This window comes from Drosophila subobscura, chromosome J, assembly GCF_008121235.1.
Source record: "Drosophila subobscura isolate 14011-0131.10 chromosome J, UCBerk_Dsub_1.0, whole genome shotgun sequence".
Lineage (NCBI taxonomy): Eukaryota > Metazoa > Arthropoda > Insecta > Diptera > Drosophilidae > Drosophila > Drosophila subobscura.
Genome location: NC_048532.1, coordinates 11,278,470 through 11,300,450, shown reverse-complemented (window position 1 = coordinate 11,300,450; position 21,981 = coordinate 11,278,470). Strand labels below are relative to the sequence as shown.

The 21,981-nt window shown below is 39.2% G+C and overlaps 5 protein-coding genes across 6 annotated transcripts in view; 4 read left to right on the top strand and 1 right to left on the bottom strand.

Annotated features, from left to right (window-relative positions):
* LOC117895307 (adenylate cyclase type 2) overlaps positions 1-16,991 on the bottom strand; it is a 32,826-nt gene extending 15,835 nt beyond the window's left edge. Inside the window, 2 exon segments of the mRNA XM_034802867.1 lie at positions 6,224-6,592; positions 16,686-16,991. Coding sequence (XP_034658758.1) covers positions 6,224-6,425 — 202 coding nt within the window. The 5' untranslated portion in view covers positions 6,426-6,592; positions 16,686-16,991.
* On the top strand, positions 1,690-2,369 carry LOC117895315. Its single transcript, XM_034802876.1, has 4 exons — positions 1,690-1,839; positions 1,893-1,987; positions 2,040-2,196; positions 2,257-2,369. Exons 1-4 carry the CDS (start codon positions 1,695-1,697, stop codon positions 2,346-2,348), a joined length of 489 nt encoding a protein of 162 aa, XP_034658767.1. The 5' UTR covers positions 1,690-1,694; the 3' UTR covers positions 2,349-2,369.
* Positions 2,686-3,614, top strand: LOC117895317. 2 transcript variants are annotated; one of them, XM_034802879.1, is made up of 5 exons: positions 2,686-2,989; positions 3,061-3,096; positions 3,154-3,239; positions 3,294-3,456; positions 3,510-3,614. In XM_034802879.1, exons 1-5 carry the CDS (start codon positions 2,869-2,871, stop codon positions 3,578-3,580), a joined length of 477 nt encoding a protein of 158 aa, XP_034658770.1. In that variant the 5' UTR covers positions 2,686-2,868; the 3' UTR covers positions 3,581-3,614. The 2 variants fall into 2 exon arrangements, with proteins under 2 accessions (XP_034658770.1, XP_034658771.1); XM_034802880.1 differs by lacking the exon at positions 3,061-3,096.
* LOC117895314 lies at positions 3,691-4,526 on the top strand. Its single transcript, XM_034802875.1, has 5 exons — positions 3,691-3,864; positions 3,935-3,970; positions 4,028-4,113; positions 4,171-4,333; positions 4,398-4,526. The coding sequence occupies exons 1-5, from the start codon at positions 3,744-3,746 to the stop codon at positions 4,484-4,486; spliced, it is 495 nt and encodes a 164-aa protein (XP_034658766.1). The 5' UTR covers positions 3,691-3,743; the 3' UTR covers positions 4,487-4,526.
* LOC117895316 lies at positions 4,560-5,378 on the top strand. Its single transcript, XM_034802877.1, has 5 exons — positions 4,560-4,748; positions 4,805-4,843; positions 4,909-4,979; positions 5,043-5,205; positions 5,260-5,378. The coding sequence occupies exons 1-5, from the start codon at positions 4,622-4,624 to the stop codon at positions 5,343-5,345; spliced, it is 486 nt and encodes a 161-aa protein (XP_034658768.1). The 5' UTR covers positions 4,560-4,621; the 3' UTR covers positions 5,346-5,378.
* Positions 16,992-21,981: the final 4,990 nt, after the last annotated feature.

Genomic DNA, 21,981 nt, shown 5'->3' with positions numbered 1-21,981 from the left:
ATCAGTGTGCAAAATATGAGCGCAATCACATCAAACCAAGCCAATTGTGGGGCCCATTGGGTCTGCTGCAGCATACTTGGCAGTGCACTGCGAGAAAGGCAATGAAGTTTGCCATTGTGAAATTATAAATAAAGAAAATTTTTTGAAATCTTTCTATGGGTGTACAATTGCTGAGTTAATCTTAGTTTTTGGTTCCCACACAATTTCGCTCAGTGCGATTAGGATGGAGGCTCACTTGGGATGTTTTGTGGCCTCGTTGGCGCCATCAACAGGCAGTCAGGCAGCCAACGCTCCAGCTGAATCAACAGCAACAGAAACGGCACTGAAGGGAGAGTAGTGTGACAGGGTGAAAGGGATGGGGAAGGGGAAACACGGAGCAGAGGGTAGTCGTAAACTGAATGCCGATTCATCGACACTTTTTCATTGAATTCAATTAAAAGCAAAATTGAAAATTGAAATTCAATTAAGATGCTATAAATACAGTGGGGATGGAGGAATTGAAATGTGTGAATGGAATGTGGGGGGAGGAGGGAGAGTGAAGTGGCTCAGAGGATACTGTGAAAGCATTCCACGATAGAAAAGACCAGCAACATCCCTCACAGCCACCCACTCATTCCAATGATGACAGATGAGCTGCCAGTGTGGATGCTGCGAGTGGCTGAAAGAGATTCGCAATGAACTCAGTATGCTAGAGAGCATTGGTGTTGGTAATGGGTGTTGCATAAATGTATTAGTGTGTGTGAATCGTATGATATGTTGTAGAGCTGTTTCTCTTTTCTCTCTTTTTTGCATTATTTTGTATTGACTCCTGCTCTGCCATTTAATGGGCCATCAACACTTTGCGCAACACAACTCTTCGATGTCATATGTTCGGGGTATTAATGACAAATAAATTGATGCTGCAATCAATCATAAAAGAACCCTGCCATATGCCAGCCAGCTACCAGCCTGCCCTAATGAGAACCGAGACTACAACTCTCTAATCCGATTAGTGTCCTTTGCAAAACGCAATGTAATAATAGCTAATAATGTGGGGAAGAGAAAATTGATGGGAAAAGAATAAGGAAAATAAGAAAAAAATAGAAAAAAGCTCACGTCATCGAGGGAGTTCATAAATTTCTTGTTGGTAAATCCATTTCGCTTACAACTAAATTGCTCATATTATACATAAATATTTATATTAGAAAATTTAACAAATAGTCTTTCAAAAATTGTGCAAATTTGCAATTGGTAAAGTTAATAAATCCCCAAAATTTGAAAGAGCTATAAAATGCCCACAGATTATGGCACCAGCCAATCCCCAATCTTCCGCTTGATTTCGGGGCTGCAGCTGCTTTCAATTAAAGACAGGAGACAAAAAAATACGGAAAAATGGAGAAAGTGCAAGAAAAGGCAAAGCAAACGATTTTACCCAACTTTCTGTGCAGTAAAAGTTTTTGTAGAGAGTGGAGGGAGTGCGGATATTCGCACAACTTTGTTCAAGGAGATGAAAATGTACTTTCGATTGACCGAAAACCAAAGCTTTGCAAAGGTTCGAGTTGAGTGGCGTGCCTCAAGGTTATCGAGCAAGTTTCCGGGCATAATCATTGAGTCGGGGCATGGCTTACATTTTGAAGAGTTTTTTATTTTAAGAAATCCGAAAGTTGTTTTGCATTTGTTGTCAAACCAAAACTTTTTATGAATATTTATTTTGGATGCCACAACGAAGGAAGTGCACTCTGCGGAAATGCTGCTACTGTATATCATTGTACTGCGGCAGCATTTTAATTTCATTTTACACCATCCTGTCAGGACTGTTAAATGCGGCTACCTTAACCGATGAACTTATCTTCAGGAAAAGTAAGAACTAGAATTATATTTCTGTTCTAAGAATTTCGAACTCTGGCTCTCAGATTCCAGCACGGATGTATGGATCAAATGGTTCAATATCTGCCACGTTTGTCTTATGATTGCGGCCGCAGTGCTGCTGCTGGTGGCCGTCATGACTGTGAGTAAGGATTTAGCCACAATTGCGTGACCTTTCCTCCCACCTGTTGCAGAAACACATTTTATCATTGCTGATATGGATGGGACTTTTTGCGGTGCACATTTTTGCGTATTACATTGCCTTCCATGCCATGGTAAATGTGCGAAGTCCCTTTTTCGGTGATGCTCTATCTGGCTCCATATATGTGTGCGTTATACTCCTGACCCTGGGTAGGTCCTGAATACTGAATGTTCTATGTAAAATGTTGTCTAAATATCCTTACATTTCAGGCATTGATATATTCTGCATGATTGTTGTCTATTCGCGGTATAACGAACTGAAGAATCCACATGATTTCATGCCCAAATGTGTAGACAAATAAATGTTCAGGAAATAATTACAGTAGGGGTTTGAATGGATGCATCAAAGTTGCTGTTTTGCACTTAATATTCTTGATTAGATTTGAACTGTGCCATATTATTTTTCAATTTAAACTTTACTCAAAACCCACTTAGCCTCCTTCAACGCCTATGCATCATGCTCGTGTTAATATGGCAGACTCAATTTTCTTTATAATTTCATTAGCATCTTGATGAGAGCTAAAAGCGATTCCACGCATGCCACGCCACGCCACACACTCTGGCTAATGCTAATGAGGCCATAATATAAATTGCTTAAATTGAAATTATGCAAAAAAGTTAATACTCCCCCAGAGAGGAGAGCGACAGCCGCTGCCGGCTTGGAGCAATCAAACAACAAATTCGCTCAAGAATGCCGACATGGAGGAGCTATGTGGAGCTGTGTGTGCCTGATATGGCATATATTGTGTTTAATGTCAGTTTCAAAATTATGCGTGCATGTTTTCAATTTGCTTGAGTTGAAATTTAAACAACTTTCCAGACATGATTCTAGCCAATCGTTTCTTGTACTGTATGCCCCTGCGGGCTGGCTGCATTATACTGTCCGTCATCGCACTTATTGTGTGCTGCGTGCACATTTATAAGTTCAATGCCACAATGCAAGGTAAATACGAGAAAGCGCTTAAATATCTGTTGATTACTTGATACACAGTAGTGTCTGCCTGTTTGCCACAGAAAATGCCGAGCGCAGTGATTCGTTGATCTTTCCAGGTACAGAGACTCGTAGATTTCTTGTTTGATTTTTGATTTTAATTAAGCTTTGACCAGAGGGCATTACCCAGATACTTTTGAGACTTATGCCGGAATTTCTAACAATTATTGGGGTCAGCTTCCTGTTGATTGCCCTCTTTTTGGTGAGTTCAAAACTGACCTAAAAGAAATCGTAGTTTATGCCGGAATGCAAACAGGACTTTATTCATCTGATTTTGATCACACTCACTTTCGAAGTCACTCAGATGCTATATCAGCTTCTATATAGCATTATTGCCACAACATTGAACATAAATGTGACCGTCAATTTGGGTGTCTATAGCATTGTGGCCTATTGGTGTCTTATTATCGGTTGGATCGGTGAGTTATGCGTCTCTGTAAATACTCCACTAACGAACTCCTTTTGTTGTTAGCTTTTTCTGCATATTTTGTGTACATCATTATATCGTACTTACCAGCAAACTTTGGCAATGATCCAGAGTGATATGCCCTAACGCCAAAAATGTTTATTATTTGTTGTGAAAAAATATCTCGATGACTGTAGCATACTTTTTCGGTGAATTTAGTTTATAAAATTGGGAGGGATATTTTGTTTTTACGTCAAAATCAAAATTATATTAAATGGATGAATAAAAGTTGATTGAAAAATGATTCGAGCCAAGAAATGCTGCTGCTGTTTATCACTGCAAACGGGATGCATTCTTTTTGCCATTTTCGAACTGTTCTGCGCTGGAATGAACTTAGACTACATCTTTAATCTATTAAATAGTAAAAAAAAACCCCTTTTGATGGACATTTAACTATTTTTTCATTACATTTCATATCTTTTTACGGATAGGTACGGCTTCCCATGAGCCAAAATATACCTTTCCAGGTAAGATCTTCGCTGGCATAATTTATATGTTTATATATTTATCATGCCTTAACTTAGCTGAAGTAACGCTGACAATCTTGCAAGTAGTGCCAGATGTGTTAACGGTCTTGGCTTCCTTTGTCTTGTTGGCTGCCCTCATATCGGTAAGACTTGGATGGGCCAAAACGTATTTAATCTCAATAATTGGCAATTTTTCATAGCAATATCTGCCTCTGTTCTGGGTGGCTTTGTTTCTGCAAGTGGTTCAGGCCTCGTATCTAGTCATTTTCAGCATAATTTCAGCTGCGATGGGCAAAAATTTGATTGTGAATCAAAGCGTCTGGCATAATGTGACCTTTTGGTTGTACGTAGTCATTTGGCTGGGTGAGATTTTGGTTTTTAAGCGTGTTTCAAACTTTGAATATCTTATTTAAATTTTATTTTTAAGGCATGACATTGTATTTGATGTACATCACCTATTCTCATTACCGGGAACTCAAGGATGAATTGAACCCAAACCGAAATGTTGCGCAATAATTGGAAATACAAAGTCTAAAAGCCATCGTTTATTTCCCATTTTTTACTGGGATTAAAGTCATATTTCCAGCTAAGGATTCGTGGCAAACTGTGTCAAATAATTACTATTTAAAATATAAATTCAAATAGCTGGAAATGTGCTCGGCGAATCAGTTTTTCCAGGCAAAAACATTTTGCCACTGTTTATCATTACGAACCGCTTGCATTGTCATAGCACTCTTCTCTGATCTTTTGGGAATCGTGTCCCTCGCGTGCTTCTTTGGTAAATTCATAAATCATAAAGTTACAAATATGTCTATACAAATTCATTATTTACAGGGTCAGTACTTGACGGTTCCAACAATAATACGATCGAAGGTATAAGAATTCGCCAAATATTAATTCAGACATTTAATTCGAATTAATTCATTACATATTTGTAGAAATTTTTGATGTCTTTTGGGGAGTGCTACATTTTGTGGCTGCTAATTGTTTGTCATTGTCCCTTCTCATGGTATGTAAAAATACCATAAAATGGACTACTCTTAAGGCATTCAGTACTGTATTTAATATGTAGAAATCCGCAACTCCCATTCTGGTCTATATTGTGACTGAAGCTTTGTTTTTGGCATTTACAGTCATCGATGTCCCCCTGAGCACTGCAATGGGTAGCAATAGGCAAGTAAATAGGCATCCTGAACACTGTGTTCTTTACTGGATTTTTGTATGCATGACTTTTGGTGAGAAATATTAACGATTAATATATTTTTAATTTCAACCACCCTTTTCGACAGTTTTATTACCCTATTTCCTATACATAACAATTTCTGTTTATTTGGATAAGAGACAAAGGCTCAGGGAAAATCCCCAGCAGGACTAAAAATAAATGTAACACGAATATTAAAGCATAAAATATTCATTACAATTGGTTTGGCTTCAGATTTGAGTAAAGTTTTTACAAAGAATGCCCATAAATAAATACCTAAAGGCCTCAAAAATGTAAATCAATAAAAATGTTTCCATTTGAATGGATATTTCCGTGGCCCAAAGGCAACATCAGCAAAAAAACGTTGAATCATCATTAACCATTCATGGAAATTCAACAAGTTGCCAGCTCCAAAAAATACACAAAAATCACGCAATGTTTGCAGAGTTCATATCTTACTTTCGTTCAACCCTCAGGCATCGTTTTGTTTTCTTTTATTGATGCTTTTTATTGGTGCTCCCAGTTGGGTTTGAGGTTCTTCCAACTCTCAAAAAGCCTGGCATAATTATCCCTCTTTGACATTTTGAGCTTAACCCAGGTAACGCCGTTCAAGAATAAGTCAAAAATTAATAGGAAAACTAACTATGTATATTATCATGGCCATCATTATGTTTAGTGCCATAATTATTATGAGCTGTAGGCGGCACTGGGGTAAAAATTTAATTAAAACAACAAACGCGCGACGGGTCAAAGGGGAAAATGGGTGCGGCTGATGCTATCGTGACAAACCCAAATTAAATACAGCCACAGGGTTACATCAGCCAGCCAGGGGGATACCCAGTGGGCTAGCCAGGGGATGGATAATTCAATTTCAAGACCAAAACCAAGGCAACTCAGCAAAAGTCTTGCGTCGCGAGCCTCAAACTGCAAGATGAAAACCGTAAAAAATAAACCCTAAGAATGCTCACTTTGTGAAACTAATTTGATTCGTGGAAGCTGGTTCCATTTCAGAGATTATTTCAGGGGGGGGCTGGAGGACTTTTCACACTCACCCGTCGTTCCATTCTCTTGTTCGCTCAAGTCGGCCAGGGAGGCCGACAAAGCCTCGGCCATCTTAGCAGCCGATGATGTTCTAGCTGTTGTCGTCGTCATCGTCTTTGGCTGGGTTGCATTTCCGCTGCTTTTCACAATAAGATTCGTTGCATTCGTTGCGCCATTTTCCGTTCTTGCAATTTCCGCATTCTGCTTTAGCATGGCGTGAACGAGTGGGACTTCACTTCACAGCCGCCAGCTGCACGCCCCGATGGCCCCAGTCCCCCCAGACTCACACCTAGAACCAGTCTCAGGCGCAAGTCTCTAGTTCCGGCAAGGACCCCGAAGAACACTTGTTGCCGCCTCTGTGCGGAAATCGAGTGAGGAAACTAAAACGAAACGGAAAAGCGAGAGAAAGGTAATGGTTAAATTGGAAACCTTTCCGTTCTACCTAATATTTAAAGTACTCGAAATTAGAATAACCGCAGATGGGCTACTGCTCGTTCTTTACTCTTTGCGCAGCTTAAAGCCTTTTGAAATATATCTTATTATATTATTTGTACCATTTTCTGACTTCTAAGTAAACCGAAAAACTTTTTCCCAAGCGGAAATTCAAGACATTTCCAGCATCTGCTTCGAACTTTGCGTACATCTTGTTTGATGTTTCTTTAAATGTTGTTCTGCTTCAAGAGTTTTCTCCAACGCATTTGAACTTTTCTTTTTCTGTGCAGAAAAACAATGTCTCCCCCATATGTAAGTATATTTTTGCGTCTTTGTGGGTTCTTCTGGAAAGTGTCTATGCAGCAATTAGAAAAGTTTCAACCCAACACACTTGAGCAAGACTAGAAGACAACAAAGTAACTTTTTTTATTTGTAAACCCAATACTGGCGACGTAATAAATGCCCTATAATATCCAGCATAACCGTATAATTTATGTTCACTATAAATTAAGGAAATCCTTTAGCTAGAGAAATTTATAGTAATTTTTTCTAGCTTTTCTAGCGCACAGTTTCCAGCATTTTCTGTTGCTGCAAATGAACTGTCACCGCAGTGAGTTTTCACTGTAAATATTTAGGTAGCGAGAAGAAGTAGAATGTACAGGTCTCATAGCCTGAAACAATCCTTAAACAAATGTCAGTATGTCAGGGCAACTCAAGCAAAGTTGTCGCATATCCTGCAGGCATGCGACACGACACAACACTCCTCCGATTCACACACACACAAACATACATATAGACCCACCCCCGTCTCAATCTTCTTTCCTCTACCAGCCCCAGTGAAAGTTTTCCCAGCTCTTGTCAAAGCTCCGAAAACTAACTGCGAGCACTCTTTAGAACTGCTGCTGTTGCCGTTGCTGTTGTTCATTCAGGTTGGCAAAAGTTTCTGCGCTCAGCGTTTCCTCTGGCCACTTAGCTGCATCTTTTTCGGCCAAGTTAAATTGTGTCTGTTTAATTTGGAGCTGCCACGCACCGAAAGCAAAGCAAACCGCAAAAACATTTTACAGCTAGAGAAAAATGCCATTTTGTAGGATGAGTGCTGGAGCGTGCCTAATCATGAATATTCTTTAATGGCTTTAACCTCAAAACCACTTGAACTGCCACTTTCCGTCAGCTGTAGCTGCACTGTTTCATTGGCAACCCCATATGAAAATGAGGAAAATGTAAACAAAGCATCATCAAGTATTTTTATGATTTCCCTGTTAAAAAGTGTTTATGTAAATGGGAATATTCGACCGAACTTTGGACTCACCCAGCAAAACAGAGAACGAGAACAAGTTCAAGGTTTGAACAAACAAAACCAAAAAGAAATATATTTTTTAGCTATATTTTTAATGTATTTATACCCGCAAATATTCCAATAAATAATTTTCTTTCTTTTTCTTTTGTTTCTTTGCAGATTTCATAATAAATTCAAACACTTCTAAAGTAAGTAGTCGCTTAAGCACTTGAAATATTTGAGATGTAAGGCCAGTGGCAGTATCTATCCAAGTCTCCCCATTGAAATCCATTGTCATGTGTCACCTTAGCCTCCGGCTATCTGTATCCATTGTGGCGCTGACCTCTAATCTCTGTGCTTTGCCGCTGACCACTTGTGGATTTTCGCATTTTTAAGCAGCCAACGAGCCGCCCGACCCTTGTCCCCGCCCCCCCACAAAGCACCCCGAGCAAAGTAAAGTGGGGAAACTACCCCGATGGAAACAACCCAAACTCATAAATAAATATACAATACAAATGTACAGTGAACAGCGACGATCCATTGTTGCTACCGTGTCTGGGGCTCGGTTTTTACTATGTATTCGTTTCAGTTCTGTTTTGTGGATTGTTTTGTTTGGCGCAAGTTTTGTTATTTGTTTTTGTTGGGGGGTTTGTTTATGCCGCACTCTACTTTTATTCTGGCGCAATTTCAGTGCAAAAATAAAAGGAAATTCAAATAAATAAACATGCTTTGTGCAGTCTACTTAAATTGATATAAATATTAAGTTGTGGATCTTTAACGATTGCATTCAGAATGTTGCATTCTTTTTCAACAATTATAAAGGTTTTCCGTTTTGATGAACGTTAAATAAACATTTTTCACGGCATTTCCTGTGAGTAAACTTTGCAACAACAAAAAAAAAGTATCTTTGTGTTTTTTTTGCCACAAGCCATAAATATGGCTGAGTGCATTTCCTTGAAAATTTACATTTTGCCATAGTTTTATGGCTCCTCGGGCGAATGCGGCGTATGAGCAATCTCATTCTCACTTGCCTGTGGATCTCTCTCTCTCGCGTAGTCTCTCTCTCCCTCTATTGAAATTGCACTGAAAGCGAGGGCGTAGCTTTCTCGTTGGCCAATTATCATAATTTTTGCATTTAACTTATTATCATAATTATCAGAAGAGGCAAAACGGAAACTCGTAAATTTTCACTTTTATTTTTGTTTTTTTTTCAGCAAAATGGGAAAAATTCGGTGAATAATTGTCGTTTGTTTGCTGGCCTTCCATTCAAAAATAATGAAATATTTTCCCTGTGGAACCTTGCATTCTTCTTCGATGCGCAGAGCTTCGTGTTTGTGTTTGTTGTTTGAAATTGATTAAAGTAGCCACCCCAAGCAAGCAAGCAAACATCCAACAGTTCAAGCATGCCATCATCCATCCAATCCAACGCCTGTTCCCCAAACACTCGTACACTTGATTGAGTAAGCGTGAGTGCCCCTCTAGTGTGTCTGTGGCTGTGGCTGTGTCTGTTTGTTGCTTACACACACACACATACCTGCACATGTGTGTAGGTTTTGTTTTGTTGTTGTATCTTTGACTTTGATCGCGCATGATTAATGATTACGCCTGTGTTTATTGCCTTTCGCCTCTTTGGGGGCCTTGACTAGGGGCTACGAGCAATAAAAGTTTTTCTTTCCTGTGCTATGGGGGGCATTTTTTTTATGCTTTTCAGCTTGAGGACTCGGCCGAATTCTGTCATTATTTATAGATAAACATATGAATATAAGTGGTGTATATATCATAAACAGCTGGTAAAAATTTAATTACATATACTAGTATGTATCATGGACATTCCATTTGCTTTTTCTTCTATTTCTTGACACCTCCAACATCGTTCATGTTCTCTGTCATTCGTGCCATCTATCAATGTTCCCAGCATGATAATATTATTACGACAACCATTAAATTCTATTGTCTGTTTTATGGATAAAACCGAGCACAGAGCTCGTTCTAATGTAATTTGCAAAGAAGCAATTTAATCAACATTTAATTGAGACCACAGAGCGCCCAATGCCAAACTTTTATTTCAAATTGAATGCCAAAAAAGGCAAAGAGAGATCGAAGGGGAGCTGGTCTTGGTTTCAATGCAATTAGATGGAGTGCAGGCCATTGCAGCGCCGCTCCTTGGCCATTATTACCAAGTGGCCAAGCATTGAGTATACGCAACAGAGTACAAAACTTTTCAATGGCAAGGCTAATTGTTGTTTTCTATGCTACTCGAGGGGCCAAAATGTATGAATTAAATTGTGCTTTTTGTATGTTTGTGCATGTGTGTGAATTTTTGTTTTGTTCCTTTGCTGGACTTGTGAATGCTGATTCATTAGGAAAAACCCCACTCACACCCAAAAACCACTGAAAGGGACAGACATTTAGATCCGAATTAGGGTAGACGCCCTTTGGGCGTGTGTGTTTGTGTGGGTGTGGTTGTTATGCTTGTGGCTTTGATACTCCCCGCGTTCTGTGGTTTCTTCTTGCCACGTACCAAAACCCTATAGCCCTGCCGTGTTCTACAATCAGTGGACGGAGGGCGTGACTTCTCTTGTTTCGGTTGATGGTCCTTAATTTGATTTTGGCACAGAATGCCAACATCTTAATGAAGGAAACATCAATTAGGGTTACAAATTTCTGTCCTAAAATCTGTGATTTTATAGGTCCGAAAATTCTGTTTATGAAAAGCTCAATACTTTAGCCCATAACGAGGGTCCAGCTATGGAACACATTGCCAGTAAGACCTTGTTGGGGGACAATTTAATTAAATGTCGCCACCAGCACCCAGGGAAAGCCTCGCTTGGCGCTGCATTAGCCCCATTGAGACGGGATGAGCGCATTAAGATATTTTAATTGCTTATTTATGGATCCGAAGGAAGGAAAACATTTGTTTGTAGCATGTGCTAAGCGATTTTATTAGCTTCCCCCGGCCATAAAAGTTGTCGACATCAAAAGTCTAAAAATACGGCTGCCCCCAAAGAACAAAAAAAAAAGAATAAAAGCCAAAGAGAACAACAGGTAATTAAAACGAAGAAATAAACAATGCTAAGAACTTTGTGAATGCTTCGCGAAACGCTGAGAATCTCTTTCAAAATTAATTTCCACGCAACCTTTTGGATACGGTTTGGGATTTGGTTTTCGGATTCTGATTTGCCGAAATACTTGTCTGTCAATTTGAAACATTTGTGCAATGTTCAAGACAAACTTGTTGCCACCATAAAATACAAATTGGCGCCCATTTGGGGCGAGGACCAGTGGAGCCGCCTAGCCCAAAGATATGTGCAAATGCATCACCGCAAACCGCAGCTGCTGACGGCACTGGCAAAGAGTCTGTCGATGCCTGTCCGAGGCTGCGGCCTTTGCTGAGTTATGGCCAAAAAAATATGGTCAAATAAATCAACTTGAAAAGTTTTTCAAAAAATATTGGCAGTTCGACAAGTTTGAATAAAGTTGCAGTGAAATCTTTCGACAAGTTTTGCAGCAACTGAAGAGCATTAGAACACACAGCGATATAGACCTATGTAGGGTTTAGTGATGTATTATTATCATAAAATATTTCCATACCCTTTTATGCTGCAACAAATGACAACAATTTACCCCACAACACAAGAAAATCATAAATAACACTTTGAAAAGAGTCCAAGAAAGCCTTTCATCCCTGCAAATCGTTTATCGAATTTAAACGATTTATATTTTCCACACCCTTAACACCCATCTAAGCCTTTAAACACTAAGCACATTTATGGGGAATTTACAGATTTGTGCGGGTAAAGCCGCTTAAACAGGACAAATGCCACAGAATTTCCTGTGCAACAGATAAAAGTTGTTCCCATTTGCAAAAGAAAGTACAATCGAGATTGCCAAAAAACCATTCAATGAATGGGTAAAGAAAAGAATGATTGCTTCAAATTCACTTCTGAAATCTTAAGGAAGATCATAGATGCATTTTTTCTATCTTTTTATCTCCCATTTAATTCCTAGCTATTTGTGGAATTTTTGCGCTTGCAATGAGTGAACATTCCCACATTATTCTTCATTGGAGGGTTTCAAATAAATTATACGAATAATTACGCGTAATTATAAGCAATTGAAAAAATGCAAGTGTTGTATATAAAAGTGTCAAAAATAATTATTCGATCATATTTTGTTGTTGCTCCATTGTATTTGATTTAAATGTATGTTTTCTTTTTTGTTTCTGTTTCTCTTTGCTCTCGTTACCCGCCATTAGACATGTTTATTATCATTTTCGTTGTGTCTCTTTCGCATTGCTCTCTTTCTCAGGGCTCTGAATTTGACTGCCAACATTTGTTGTTGCTGTTTGATTAGGCGTCTAGGTTGACACATGGGGGGCACGGGCACGCGGTCAGATCGACAGACAGACAGTCGGGACTGACGGGACTGACGGACAGACCGAGGGAATACGAGTGTATAAAATTATAGAAAGACACCCATACAGATGGACCACACACACTCGGCATGAGGCGGCATGAGAGACGGACAGGCACATGTGTTGAAAATTTAACACAAATGTGCAAATTTAATTAAATTCAAACGAGAAATAAATATAAATATATTTTACATATACAGATGATTCTATATGTAGTGACGGAGATATTATGAAAATAAGAAACCACACACACACACACACACACAGGCAATTGCAATTGTGTACATAAATAAAAACGCAATTTTCACAAATTTTTTTAAACTTGACAAAGTCAAGTCGGCGAGGAAACAGTGTGCAAAAAAAAAATGGTGATAAACGTACAAACATATGTACAATGTAGAGTATACACTAGTCAGCAGACAAATTGTTACTTCAATTTAGCAGTAAAATATGCGAAATAAATTAAATATGTATATACATACATACAATACATATTTTCTTTATTTTAATTTGATTATTTTGATTGCAATCCAAAAACTAATTTGTTTTTTGTTGGCTAGTGTGGACTAGTCAGAGGCAGTGGAATATTTGTTGTATCTGGATGTAGATGTGAATGCGGCAAATTAGCCTAAACCTCAAACGAAACCTATTCACGTACATACACTATTTACATACGAGTATCTGTGAAATGTTTGCCTAATTTTACACATCTCATCCAGCCGGAAAGCCTGTTTTAGTTGACAAAATTAGGGCTCGCCTCAACCCATATGAATTAAAATTGCTTTTCCATGTGGTATTCCCCTCGATTTAATGCACATGACTCAGCTGTAGCATTCCACTTGTATTTTACTTCTTTAATTAAACAGTGGAACTATTACTCATTTTTATTTAAACACTTTTGATAAGTATAAATATTTCGTGTGCCTTCAGATAGCGGTTCTGGCAATTGTTTTATTTTATTTTTTGGGTGGCGCTTTCCTCTGCTCGGTTAATAAATTATACATAAAATACAATTTGTCTCATTGGACTTACTGTTAGCTTCATTCAACTATTTTATCTGCCATATCGGCCTTTGATAAAAAAAAGCCACTCCCGAAAAAAAATCAAATGATTTTTCAAAGTCTTTTCTTCATGCCCTTATCTGTGGTAGAATTTCCAAAGTTAATTTAATTTTTGGCTTTCATATACATAGGTACATGTGCATATGTATGTATATACATATGTGTGTATAGAAAAGCATGACAATAATTTTATAGAATTTTAACTTGGTCTCTTGCTAGTCATAAAGATAAAAGGCAACCAAAAACAAAAATATAAATAAATAGAAACTGGAAAAATGCGAAACACTAAGGTGGGGGCGTTAATTTATTAATGCGGAGCCGCGAGCCCAAAACAAAATCAGTGAGAACACTTTTATAACTTGATTTATTTAAAGCCAACAGCATTTGGCAAATGATTTGGCCGAGTTGGTGTTGTCTAAGTGTGTGGCTTACGTTTATAAATAAACGAAATATATTTCATAAATGTGGGGACACATTCTAAGGTCATTTTCATAATTATAAGAGATTTTCAGTTGGATAAAAACTAACTATGAAGAGTGTGCAGCATATTAGATCCAATCTGCCTTCAAATTACATTTATTTTAACTTCAAATATAAAATATTTTTGAGCAAGTTCAGCTGACCAATCAATCTTTAGCAATTAAGTTAAATTCAAACAGCACTGTCATATCATATGCACACTTCTTTCCTCTTCTGTCATCAAAGATTATAAATTAATGAAACAAAAATATATAAAAAAAAAAGAATAAAAAGCAAAGCCATCCGACACACACTCGCATAAATGTTCAAGTATCTGTGGCTGCTAAATAAGTGTATACAGATATGTACAATGTATACATATATATTTTTGTATCGCTCTTTCATCAGAGACAGTCACACACATGCGATCATTAACGCGTTCGTCCGACGCGTCGCTAAAAATTGCAACAACAACAAAAAGACCGTATATAAAGCGAAATAAACAACAACAAGAACTGACGCAAAGTGTCGCCGCCGCCGCCAGCTGCCAAGTTTTCTTCTTGATTTCCTTTTGATACTATTTCATAAAATATATTTAGTTTGGAGACACTTGTTGTTGGTTTAATTTAATCAAGGGGCCAGCCGAAAAGAACTCAAATGAATATAATAAAATATTTAGAAATTCGAAATCAGATACGATTAGCACTATCACACACACACACACACACACACACACACACACACACACGTGACAGATAGAGCGAGAGAGCGGCAGGGAGAGAAGAGCGTTGCTCCGTTTGTTTCGATCTGTCCGCTGGCTGCCCCATCAGATTCGATTCGTTTATTCGCGTTCTCGAAACGTATTTTTAGACATTTTTGCAGTTTGCTCTTGAGCTGGGAAATTAGTTACACTTGATGATAGGAAAGCAGGTTGAGGGTAAACAATATTTTGCCGGCTCTCAAAGTGGTTTTAAGTTTTTATTTATTTAGTTAAATCTTTTGAAAAGAGCAACAAAAAGAGTTTGGGATAGACGTTTAAAATTAATAACTTAAATCATTGATCATGTGTTTTTCTTGTTAGCCATAAACACTCTTTGCATGTATTTATATTTTAAACAAATATTAACCATCACATTTCAACACTAATCCTTGATTTCCTTTTTTTGTGGCTTATTTCCATCAATGCACTTTTTTTATTGGATTAATTATGAATTATTAATGCAAAATTATGCTGCCAAACAAGTCAATCGGGGTTTGGCAGAAGAACACTGTTTGCCGGTTGCTAAATTAAGCAATTTCTTGTGTGGTTAAACTTTTAAATTTCGCAATGCATTAATTATACGATTTTGCTTTGAGCGAAACTTCTTGGCGGCATACAATACCTAATTGCTTGCTGATACTCCTCCGTTTTGTATGTTTCTCAGTTGAAAATATGTATTAGTAAATATATTTAAACATGTGGTAGGGCCACTGCTCAATGGCAGATGTTGTTTAAAAAAACTTCACATTCACACACTCACTAAAACCACTGCGAGGGCAAGGAAACGCGCGAAATCGCGTTCGACGGTAGCGTACCGTAGCGACTGCCGAGCGCCAAAAAACGGAGAGACGAGAACGAGAACTGAGGAGCCGTTAGCCGAGAACCGCACGCAACGCAACCCGTGAACGTTCTAATCAGAATTGGATGTGAAATCGAGTTGAGTGTCCAACAGGCAACATGTTGCCGACCTTGCGAGCGGCAGCGAGAGAGGGAGTGAGAGAGAGCAAAGCTGAAGCAAAAGCAACAAAACAGAGAGCGAGAGCTAGAGCAAAGAGGCTAACGTTAGCTGCTCTGTTTTGGTTTTGCGCTTTCGTTCCATTAGCACATCACATTCAGATTCGCGGTTCATAGAGGCTTACACTCTCACGAGAAACAGCTGATTTTCTGCCTCCCGAAAGTCGTAGCAAATGAGTTTGTTTCGCTAATGGAAAACTTGAATAGCAAACAGTGGAAGCGGACGGCACATTACAGTAAGTGTTAGCATGGTCGATCGTATTGGGGGAGAGAGACTGTGAGATTCGATTGTACAAAGAGTGTACAAAAGATTCGATTCTGTAAGCTAAATACATATATCATCTTATTTCTCTTGGTTGTTTTATATTTGATCCATGATATCAATGATGGCAGCATCACAAAAATTAGATCCTTCTTCAATCTCATTTACCACTGCTTAAGTCCTATCTAGCTGTCAATTATTCTTGCACTCTGCATTAAACTTTCGCCCTAATGAACTCTGATTAATTTTAATTGAGAGCAGCCAATCTAGGGAGGAAAAAACAACGGACTTTGAGTAGTTCGATGTGCAGCAGCTAATGCAATTGACACCCGCCTGCACTTCAACCTCAATTTCCTGGAATTAAATTAGTTACTGAGTAGTTCCAGGAGCTGCCTAGTCCGTTCGTTGTTAATTTCAGCTTAACAGGATATTGTCAGCACTCGTTTCCCATTCCCCTTCAGTTCCAGCTAGCCGGGGAGTAGGATAATGTTTGAACTGCTCTGTTGACACTATGTATTTATATTTTAAACAAATATTAACCATCACATTTCAACACTAATCCTTGATTTCCTTTTTTTGTGGCTTATTTCCATCAATGCACTTTTTTTATTGGATTAATTATGAATTATTAATGCAAAATTATGCTGCCAAACAAGTCAATCGGGGTTTGGCAGAAGAACACTGTTTGCCGGTTGCTAAATTAAGCAATTTCTTGTGTGGTTAAACTTTTAAATTTCGCAATGCATTAATTATACGATTTTGCTTTGAGCGAAACTTCTTGGCGGCATACAATACCTAATTGCTTGCTGATACTCCTCCGTTTTGTATGTTTCTCAGTTGAAAATATGTATTAGTAAATATATTTAAACATATAGGCATATGTGGTAGGGCCACTGCTCAATGGCAGATGTTGTTTAAAAAAACTTCACATTCACACACTCACTAAAACCACTGCGAGGGCAAGGAAACGCGCGAAATCGCGTTCGACGGTAGCGTACCGTAGCGACTGCCGAGCGCCAAAAAACGGAGAGACGAGAACGAGAACTGAGGAGCCGTTAGCCGAGAACCGCACGCAACGCAACCCGTGAACGTTCTAATCAGAATTGGATGTGAAATCGAGTTGAGTGTCCAACAGGCAACATGTTGCCGACCTTGCGAGCGGCAGCGAGAGAGGGAGTGAGAGAGAGCAAAGCTGAAGCAAAAGCAACAAAACAGAGAGCGAGAGCTAGAGCAAAGAGGCTAACGTTAGCTGCTCTGTTTTGGTTTTGCGCTTTCGTTCCATTAGCACATCACATTCAGATTCGCGGTTCATAGAGGCTTACACTCTCACGAGAAACAGCTGATTTTCTGCCTCCCGAAAGTCGTAGCAAATTAGTTTGTTTCGCTAATGGAAAACTTGAATAGCAAACAGTGGAAGCGGACGGCACATTACAGTAAGTGTTAGCATGGTCGATCGTATTGGGGGAGAGAGACTGTGAGATTCGATTGTACAAAGAGTGTACAAATGATTCGATTCTGTAAGCCAAATATATCATCTTATTTCTCTTGGTTTTTGTTATATTTGATCCATGATATCTATGATGGCAGCATCACCTAAATTGAATCCTTCTTTAATCTCATTTACCACTGCCTAAGTCTTATCTAGCTGTCAATTAATCTTGCACTCTGCATTAAACTTTCGCCCTAATGAAATCTGATTAATTTTAATTGAGAGCAGCCAATCTAGGGATGAAAAAAAGAGGACTTTGAGTAGTTCGATGTGCAGCAGCTAATGCAATTGACACCCGCCTGCACTTCAACCTCAATTTCCTGGAATTAAATTAGTTACTGAGTAGTTCCAGGAGCTGCCTAGTCCGTTCGTTGTTAATTTCAGCTTAACAGGATATTGTCAGCACTCGTTTCCCATTCCCCTTCAGTTCCAGCTAGCCGGGGAGTAGGATAATGTTTGAACTGCTCTGTTGACACGGGGGAGAGGTGCGGGGACATCGTTTGCAGCATGTTTGCTGACTTGTGCAATTTCCGACTGACAACACGAGGCGTATACGTAATGAACTTTGACAGTGTGCCTGCTCGGCAAGGGTCTTGTGTGTCCCTTGATTTCGCTGCCATTTGGCTATGGTGGGGATTAAATATCACAAAAGTTGCACAGACAATGCGATTGTGATATGCAATCCATGAGCAATTATTTTCATTGAATTTCCATTAATTGCAACATAATTATTTTGTCTCTGGCATGTTTTGCCTCTGGCAAGTCTCCCATTACCAACCAAAATGGAGAGTAATTCCCCAGACAACATATTCATGGAGTTGACAACCTCTGCCGTGGCACTTTGAATGCGCATAAATAATAATGGAGTTCCGCCTGACGAATAAACAAGAATAGAATCAGCTTAAAGTATCAGGGGACATTAAAGGCCAAGTTTGACTGGCGTAAGGCCCCAGCCATACCCACGGATCAAGGTAAATTAACTAATTGAAGGCCCCAAAATGGACTTTGCATAAATTGTATCAGCTGAAATGGATAGCGATAGGGCCTGGGTGCTGTCTGGCGACCCAATAGATTGAAGGCCTCCGATATGCTAGTAATTGGCTGTCCCCAAGGTCAAGGTGGCACCTTGGCCATCTCTCCCCTGACCAGGAGGCGTCATCGTGGGCTCTGCTCATGATTTCAACAAGTCCCTGGCATGCATAATACATTACCAGATCGAAATCAAAACATGTTTACCTTCGCACGACGGACTTGCTTGAAAGTCAGTCCGGGGGTCGGATGGATGTCGGAAGGACACTGCTCAGACGGCGAATAAAATTACTCAATTCCCAGGAGCAGCTGCTTGTTGGCGTGAGCGTGGGCAGGCTCGTAACTTGTGTTTGTTTTGAATTTATAATAAATCCTCCGATCTTAAATACATGTTTATCAAAGGGTGGACTTTCCGCTCATCAATATTCTGATTGATAGTTGAATTAATGCGCCAACAGATTTATGGGATTGACTTAATTGCGTTTATTTAAGTATAGTGCCAATCCGTGACCTCTTTTCCTTATCCATAAATCAACGTTCTACATTGTTAGCCGCCTCCTGTTGCTTTCCTTGAAAGTGGTAAATTATATTTTAATGAACGGCCATTAAGTGTCAGTCAATGCCAGTCAATATTACCACCAACGTTACTTTCTTATACATTTTTAATTGAAGGGCTAACCTCGCCCTTGAACTTTTGCCTGTTGATGGGGAAAATCAATTTTAGCTTCAGCGCAAAAAAGAGCTTTAAATTTCTCTCACAATGTGGGGGAATGGGGGAAGTGGGGTCTAAGTATATGGTAGTAGAGTCAGCCGTCAGTTTTGGGCACGACACAAAGCCTAATTACGAAATGTTCTTTAATTAGTGCGCTCCACTTAATTACAAAACGTTAAAAACTGCAAAGTCAACAGGCAACATTCACATCAACAGTGGGAGATCCCTGCTCCTTCCTAGACAATCAACTGGCTCTGAATTTATGTGTGTTTGTGAGTGTGTGTATCTGCGTGTGGCAACAGCTTGTTGACATCCTGAACGTGTGCTTTGTATTTCGCTGGCTTCACACTTTCCAACTCTGAGAACTTTCAAATAAGGGTTAAATTACCCGAATTAATATTACATTTTCGGGGACTCACATCAAGCCATAAAGAACACAATAATGCCCAGGCTGCTGCTGTTGGGTTGCTAAATTATTAACAAACTTCCAAGTAATGAAACCCTCTTTCATCTAGAGCCAGCGACGGCTTAAGGTTGGTATTTGATGCTGGAATATAAAGTAACCAGAAACAGAAACAGAAACCTCTCGCACCTGTATCCACCGCTTTTCCTTTGCTTGCCCATTATCGTATACCCTGAAGACGAAAAACTTGGCATGCTAATGCCAAAAATCAATGTTGGCTCCCCTTAAATGCAGATGAGCAGCCACCGACTACCCGACCGCAAGTCCATTTGAATAAATATATTCACAAATCATGCAATTTCCTGCCAACTTCGAATGAATCTCTAGCACAGCAACAAAAAATGTATACATATACAGAGGGACAAAAAACAAATTCAATATAAACGCAAATTATTTTTGCTTTACGTGGGGGGAGACGGTGAAGCCTGGGTATTTGCTGAACTTTGAATGTTGTCCCACTGGCCACGCGGAAATCTGATGGCCAGTCCCCAGGCCCGATGACGTGCGTTATGGCACGCCCCTTTAAAGAGTTCTGTGGGACTTAAAGCCATCAGAGCCACGGGCAGTTAAATGGACTATAAATTTCGAGCATATTCCATAGAAAAATGACTATCCTTTTCATCTATTCCATTAAATGTTGATTATTGTCCGCTGCCCTGTGTGTTATTTTATTTAGCTATAATTTATGGTTTTTTTTCTCACAAATTGTTTCCGCTTGCGAATATTAGCGAAAATCCAATCATAGCAACGAAAATAGTAAGCGGCTTTCTATCCCCAAAACAGCAAACCCCTCGAAGCCTGGCGTTAAATTAAATTCATCATACGCCGCGTGCAGGAAAACAACTTTCGCACGTTTCGACGTGTCCTGCATACGAAATAGGAAACCAACAGAAGCTAGCAAAAATGCTGCTTAAATCTTTGCTAGATTTAATTAAGTTTAAATAGGCTTAACAGAAGTTGCTGCAGGAGGGAATGTGATAGATGAAACATCTTTAAACATATCAGTGTTTGGTAGAGATCAAATGACTATCCATGGGACACATAGGACTCAGCCAACACACATTGGGCGATTATTTACTCTTAGGAAAATATATTATAAACATATGGGATTTCTGCAGCTCTGTAGAGTTTGTGGTGGCTGACATCTACTATATTTTATGTGCATTCCTGCCCCGAATGCAACAGCTGCCAATAAAGGCCAACAAAATGGATGCCAAGGCCGACGCCATATGCATTTTCCCAGCCATGCGTGCCTGAGCATGGCCTGTTGCGCCTCGTTTCCTTTTTGATTTCATTTATTTTCTACTTTATTATCGCCATTTTTTGCAGCATTTGGTTTTCCTTTTTTCTGCTTTTCTGTTTCTTTATTGCCGTAGAATTCTCGTAAACTTTATGCCAGGATGCAATGGGCCATAATGGGGGGGTCGGACAATTGCCAGCATCAGGCTAAAAGGCCACAGTGACACACAATCCCTGTGTCTGGATTGCATTGGATGAACAATATGGAGATGGCGAAGCGAGTGGCAACCGTCTGACCGACTGTCAATCATTCTGTACTCAATGGACAGAGATGAACCTAAGCTTTGGCATTTTTTTTTCAGTTAGAGTGGATTCGGAGAGACCTCAATCTGTGCCCTTGCTCTTGAGTCAGATGGTTAAGCAAGCATTTATGGCTTTAAATTTATTATTTTGTTAAGGAAACCTTCTGGAGGGAGCATTGAAAAATATTTTGCTTTAAAACTCGACTCTGCCTCTTTTTGCTTTGTGCTTTTTTGCCACTGCAAAACAAAGAACAATGAAATGAAAACAATCAACAGAATAAATAAGAAATGTTCTTCCAGGAAAGCTTTTAAAGCGTTACCTTTTTGTGTATGGTCTGACAGGGCTCCAAAGGTCTCTGCCTCAGGGTTATTTCTGAAATTATTACTGTTGTTTTTCATACATTTCGCGCTTTTCCTTACGGCAAATTGCGCCATTTACAAACAGGCAATTTATTTATTCATTCATTTAAAGATAAATGTGCGTTTGAATATTTTATTTCGATTCGTTATTCCCTCCTGCATTTAAGGTGGCTTCGAGTGTTGGGCCACATGTTGCGTGCTGCCGAGTGCAACAGTTTAGTTGGCAACATGCTGCCCGAGCGGCATATAAACAGAGAGCGCAAATGTTTTACTCTCTATTCTGCTGTACACCCCACAAAAATGGTTGGTATGCCCTCACACACGGCGGATGAGTAATACGAATTGTACCTTTGACTTCCACCAACAATTTATGACGTTTACTTGTTTGCAACGTCAACTGATAAGAAATTATAAAGTGTTGAGGCTATAATCTGAGCTGAGGGTGATTAAAAACATCCACAATGTGTGCCATATGTGTATATTTAAATATATTTTAC

Bases quoted from the DNA above. Each gene is read 5' to 3' on its own strand.
- LOC117895315 (XM_034802876.1), top strand. From the start codon at position 1,695: ATGCCACAACGAAGGAAGTGCACTCTGCGGAAATGCTGCTACTGTATA. The intron at 1,988-2,039 runs GTGAGTAAGGAT...CACCTGTTGCAG, and splicing joins TGCTGGTGGCCGTCATGACT to AAACACATTTTATCATTGCT. The intron at 2,197-2,256 runs GTAGGTCCTGAA...CTTACATTTCAG, and splicing joins CGTTATACTCCTGACCCTGG to GCATTGATATATTCTGCATG.
- LOC117895317 (XM_034802879.1), top strand. From the start codon at position 2,869: ATGATTCTAGCCAATCGTTTCTTGTACTGTATGCCCCTGCGGGCTGGC. The intron at 2,990-3,060 runs GTAAATACGAGA...TGTTTGCCACAG, and splicing joins GTTCAATGCCACAATGCAAG to AAAATGCCGAGCGCAGTGAT. The intron at 3,240-3,293 runs GTGAGTTCAAAA...GAATGCAAACAG, and splicing joins TGTTGATTGCCCTCTTTTTG to GACTTTATTCATCTGATTTT.
- LOC117895314 (XM_034802875.1), top strand. From the start codon at position 3,744: ATGATTCGAGCCAAGAAATGCTGCTGCTGTTTATCACTGCAAACGGGA. The intron at 3,865-3,934 runs GTAAAAAAAAAC...TTTTACGGATAG, and splicing joins CATCTTTAATCTATTAAATA to GTACGGCTTCCCATGAGCCA. The intron at 4,334-4,397 runs GTGAGATTTTGG...TTTATTTTTAAG, and splicing joins GTACGTAGTCATTTGGCTGG to GCATGACATTGTATTTGATG.
- LOC117895316 (XM_034802877.1), top strand. From the start codon at position 4,622: ATGTGCTCGGCGAATCAGTTTTTCCAGGCAAAAACATTTTGCCACTGT. The intron at 4,749-4,804 runs GTAAATTCATAA...CATTATTTACAG, and splicing joins GTCCCTCGCGTGCTTCTTTG to GGTCAGTACTTGACGGTTCC. The intron at 4,844-4,908 runs GTATAAGAATTC...ACATATTTGTAG, and splicing joins CAACAATAATACGATCGAAG to AAATTTTTGATGTCTTTTGG.